Genomic DNA, 5,854 nt, shown 5'->3' on the forward strand with positions numbered 1-5,854 from the left:
TGACTTTAAGGATAATTTTGACATTTTGTTTTTTGCTTTTGTTTATTTTTATTTATTATTATTATTATTTTTAATGATAAAGTAAGACTAATTTAGTAATTTTAACATCAAAATTATGATTTGTCTTTATTTGCACAAATTAGAAATAGCAGGGCAATTTTTCGAATAGTAAGGGGGTAATTACACATTTTGTATATTATAAGGGTGTGCCGGTTCTTATTTATTTATTTTTTTTCTTTTTGTAGTTAACCGTTTTTAATAATATAATAATAGGCTAGATAAGCAAACTAATCACGAAAAAATGACAAATTTTGGATTTATTTACAATTATACCAAACTTAAACAGAGGTTATTGTAGTTTACCCAAATTATATAACAAATTAAAAGATCCATATATAGTTCATTAGTATGATACAAAAGCAAGATTAAGGGGAACAATTATAAGAGAGTGTAGCATAAATAGTTTGCAAGAGGGTGAGAACTAGAAGAATGAAAGCAGCAACGAATGATATGATTCGCCATGGATTCGAGAAATAATCGTTTCTTAACGCGGCCTTATATCTGCTCCACCGAGCAAGCAAAGACGTTTTAAGCTTGTGTCTGTTCCACTCTGCGGAGTCGCGGTAGGCATTCACTTGCTCGCACAGTCTAGGGTAATAGAAGCGACTCAGAACAATTTTACTGCAGATGCTATCGAAGAAATCTGTTACGTCATTGTCAATACGCGAAGCAATTATGATGCCTTTCTGACATAGTAAATCGATGTCTTTTGGGGAGCGGATGAGGCTGTTCATGAGCATTGCGTACGATGAAATTTGCTGGCAGACACCATGAGTACTGCCGCATTGTTCGTAAGCAATCAAGTTCAAGAACACTGATACCATTGTTTCGTCACGTATTCGAAACTCTGAAAATTTAATCACTCCTCCATCGAATGTTATGTCCAGAAAACCGCTTGTCATGTCATTTTGAATCTCAATTCCAGCCTCCACAAGCTCCGTTGCACAATGTTTGAATCCAAAAGAACCATCACCATTTACCCACCGTATAACGGAAACACTCGACAGGCTGTTATAGTAAAAGATTTCGAGTAAATGACGGCAATTTTTGATGGGCTTCGGCTTCTTGTACAAACGCAGAGAGGACGTGAAGAAACAATAAACACTCTCAGTGAGCGAAAAGTTTGGAAAGCGTTCTCCCATGGAGTTTTCTATAGTGTCAAGCAAAGCCCGGAGAGCGGCGAAGGGAATCTGATTCTCGAATAATAGCAGATCTCGTGCTACTGCTGAAGCCATGAAAGGATTATTGACATTCATATGATCATAGTAATTAAAATCATTTACCGAGCTCCTGATGAAAAATTCAAGTATGAAGCAACAATCGATTAGAAAACTTCCATCCTGCAAAAACAAATTCTCATTTGTACCAGATCCATAGCATTCAAAATACGTCGTTTCCAAATGATGGAAAGCTTCTTTTGCATCGTTCCATGTCTTCTCCGGTTGTGGTGTTCGATTGAGAAGGTACACCACATAGTGGCGCTTGTACTCTTGCATTTTTTGGAGATCTGCATTTGTAGAGTGCAAAGGTCCAATTGAAACCATACACGGGCTATATGCATCCTCTTTGATTTTTCGTAGTTTGCTTGGAACCCTATGTATTTTACACTTCGTTGGCGTGTCTCTGCAGTCTCTTTCTATACCAAGCTCAGATTCAATACGTTTCATCTGAAATTCACGCGAGTCTTCCATTTTAACACTTCAAGAACCTGTAAATCGGTCTGAACGTAATATATGCAATAAATAAAGGAAAAGAAAGAAAACAAATGCTTAACAAATAATAACTATACACTAAGGACTGAGTAATAAGCAGACAACCATTAATTGCACCTAGCTTCTTAATGACTAACCATCAACTATCATATTCTATATATATATATATATATTCTGCATTTACCAAAAAGAAAACTATCATTTTCTTTTTCATTATAATTTGAAACAACAAAATTGCAAAAGGCTATTCCTCTCCTACCAACATGCTCACCTAGCTTGATATATATATATATTTCTCGACCGGATCGACAGGACCTCCTTCAGGTTGTTCTACTGCCGATATATTTTGCTTCAGATCTTACGTCTGATGAATTGGAGATGAATGAGAGCAAAAGAGTTGAGGTTCACTTGGTATTGACGTACAGGAGAGTTATACCGCGGATGTAGCAGATTTAAAAAAAATAACCTCAATAATCACCATGCAAATAAAATCACCCTTATAATAGGTCCGCTGTTGAATTGAACAGCGGACATAGCGCCACGTGGGAGAGCTGGATTCTTAAAAAAAAAAAAATTAAATATTATTTATCTAGTGCAAGACCTGGTCTTCTTGTGATGGGTGTTTTGAAAACAGTATTTGCCAATGGCGAACAACAGCTACACTCTTGTTAAGATTCTCTCTCCTCTTCGGTTTTAGCAATTACCCATTATTCTCTCCATTCCAAAATATGTGTCATACTTTTTTTTTTTTTTTTTTTTTTTTTTTTTTTTTTTTTTTTTTTGGTCTCAAAATTAGTGTCCGCTTTCTTTTTTCAAATAAGATGTGAATCCTTTTTCAAATAATATACTTCACATTTTTCCATATATGTAATTTGAGTTTAAAATTTTAAACTTGAATATTCAAACTTAAAAAGGTAAGTTAGTAATTTTCCAGATAAGACATATTCTACATGTTCCCTTAAAAATTACTCCCCATAAACGACATTTAAATTGGGAAAATGGAGTATTAACCGGGAGTAGGGGTGCTGGGTTGGACATTCCAAACCCATGCGAATCTAGTCTGATTTTTTGTGTTTGGCCAATTATTTCTATAATTAAGGTTGGGATTGAGTTGAGGTGCTAGCAACCGAGCAAACTCGAACTCAAATTCTGATATTATTTATATATATATTTTAAATTTAAATGCATTATATATAGTATATACTCCTCAAATTATCAAATTATGGTCACTTTCTTCTTTTTAACGCCTTCGTTAAATCTTAATTTATTGTATAGTAGCATTTAGTAGAATTACTTTTATAAGCATTTGTTAGTAATTTATTAAAAATTTGCAATAAGTTTTTAAATATATATATATATATATATATATATTTTTAACAGTAATTTATCATATTGGCCATCTGGGCAACTCAAATTAACCCGACTTTTGAATTCGAAATCTAAGCCCGAGCTAAAACTCGAGTTTAAAACTAGCAGGATGGATTGGACTCGGGTTAAGTAGTTAGGAGTTGACGATAGGGCTAGGCATTGGCCTTGGGCTTGGGTTAAACATTTTATATATTGGGTTGGGCGCATGTTAGACCTCCAACTCACCCAACCCGCCTGAGTTACAGCCTTACCCAAGATTACTAAACAATAAGTTATTATGGTGTTATATATGTGTGTGTGTGTGTGTAGTTTCACATATACAAGTAAGGGTGCAAAAATGCCTAGTCCGTATGCCCACCCTCCAAAACTCTTGTACCTTTTTAAAATACTAGTAAAAGCACACATGCTCATAAGTGATTATAATTGAAATCAAATAATATATGTTGCATTTGTAATGGTAACATCTAAAGAGTTTAATTACTAAAAGTCTTGTAGCCTAGTAGTATCTCCAATATTTCTTATAGTAGATGATGAGGGTTTGATACCTTGATGAGCGCTGAAAAGTGCGCATTTAAACCCCTTAAGTTTGAGTGTTCTAGGACCTTTATCTATCTTATTTTTTCGTTTTAGACTAATTTCTTGTTATTTTCTTTTTTAGGTCAATAAAGTTAAAATGTGCTAAAAATGGTTTCTTAAGGCATTTTTGGAGTCAAACTAAGTCTTTATGAGAATTTGGAGCAAAAGGAGGCTGCTGTTGAAAAACTGCCAAGTTGGATAGATCTGAAAAAAGTCTGATAGATCTGAAAAAAGTGAGATCGATCAGAGTTGTATCGATCAAACCTAGATTGATCAAAATTTGGATTAATCGAACAAACTCTGATCGATCGAAGAAAAGTTGGATCGATCGAAAATGTGCTGGCAGTGAGCTGTTTAATTTCCGAGCGCGCCAATTTCCACCTGCCAAAAAGTTACGGATTAGATATTTTTGGGCTATATTTCTGACTTAGTGGCTAAGAAAAGGACCTTCTATTTAAAGGGAAGTGACCCATTTTGTAAAAGAGCTTTTTATCATTTTATTTTTACATTATAATTTTAATTTCTCTCTCTGAAAAAGTTGGAGATTAGGGTTAGAAGAAAAGAGGGAAGTGGAGGCACATCTCAAGAACCCATCTCTAGATCCACATACTCTCTATCTCTAGAGCTTCAAAGAATAAGAAGAAGAAGAGGAAGAAGAAGATGGAGCCATGTTTGGAGCTTACCCTTGAGGGTTTTATGACCACATCCACCTCCCCCATGATTGGCTAGATCTACACTTAGGGCTTGGATGAGCCCTAAGTCTTGTGTAATTTAAACCCTTGTATTTCCATTTTTGGGGATTTATATATATTGTTGTGATTGGTGTTCTAGCCTTGTGAATTTAATGAATCTTGGTATATTTCTATGATTTCTATGGTTTAATCTTCCTATTAATTCTCTAATTTATTTACATATCTATGTGTGATTAAATTAGGAATTATTTCTTACATGATTCATATGGATTAATTCTTTCTATTGGTTCTCTATTTGATTACATGTTGTTTTATGTATGATTATTTGGGAATTGATCTCTACACTAGTTTCTCTATGTTGGTTGCATGTCTATGTGTAATTAATTAAGGATCTAGTGATGGCTAGACATGGATTTTTATTAGATGGGTTTGTCAATTAATTTGATGGATTATTTTTATACTTGATAGGTTGTTCTATAATTTAATTCATGCTTGTAGGTAGGTAGACAATCTATACTTGATTTGATATTCCATGGCTTATTATTACAAATTCCATGATTCTCTAGATTGATGTGTGCTACAATTGTGACTAGTTTGATGGGTCATGCTTAGATTTGATGAGTTGTTCTATACTTAGTTTATTTGTTGGTTAGGTAGACAATTTATGCATGAATTTGATGGTCCATGCTTAATATTGTAATTGGTAGTTGCATTTTGTTCACAACAATGTATTCCTCATTAATGGAAAACAAGTGGTTAATTACATGAGCTTAATGGTGATTCCAACACCCTAAGACCTCTCTTCATATCTCTTAAATCCCTATCTCAACTTAGTTTATTTTAATTTCATTTTAATTAATTGAATTTTAGTGTAATCAAACAATTAATCTCTCTTTTGCAATCTTGTGATCCACTAGAGTCGAAGTTAAATTCCAATACGTATAATCTCTTGGGACAATCCCTACTCACTTTTACTACGTTAGTAGTAGTGGTGGTAGTTGTTTTTATAAATTTAAATTTGACCTAAAAGGCTTTTCTTGAACCGCACATTCACTACATTATTTTGACATATACAAGCGGTCTCGTCAAATTTTGGCGCCGTTGTTAGGGATTAACGGTTTAATTGGAATTAGACTAGACAATAGTGTTAATTTGATTGCTTCTATTTTTATATTCTTTTCTCTTGTTGTCATTATTATTTTTCAATTAGGTACTTGACTACAAGAAAGGCAAGCTTTGGAACTTGAAGCAATCATTGGAGCTTAAAGCTAACATTGGAATTTGAAGTTGCTTAAGGACCGTTGTAAGCAATTCTTAGAACTCTTGTATTTTAATTGTTTCACTTCTTTGCATACTTGAGATAGCCCTTGTTGGGGCTCATTATATTGCTTAAATCTTTGTCCAAGCATCGGCCCGTGTGGAGGCCATTATTTGTTGCATTTGGAT

General features: G+C 34.0%; 1 protein-coding gene across 1 annotated transcript; it reads right to left on the minus strand.

Annotated features, from left to right (window-relative positions):
• Nucleotides 1–425: 425 nt before the first annotated feature.
• LOC132269322 (UPF0481 protein At3g47200-like) lies at nt 426–1,751 on the minus strand. The gene has a single exon (XM_059770477.1). It carries the CDS (start codon nt 1,749–1,751, stop codon nt 426–428), a length of 1,326 nt encoding a protein of 441 aa, XP_059626460.1.
• Nucleotides 1,752–5,854: the final 4,103 nt, after the last annotated feature.

This window comes from Cornus florida, unplaced genomic scaffold (assembly GCF_030987335.1).
Source record: "Cornus florida cultivar Cherokee Brave unplaced genomic scaffold, ASM3098733v1 CherokeeBrave_3.0.0_Hap2_Chr01, whole genome shotgun sequence".
Classification (NCBI taxonomy): Eukaryota; Viridiplantae; Streptophyta; class Magnoliopsida; order Cornales; family Cornaceae; genus Cornus; species Cornus florida.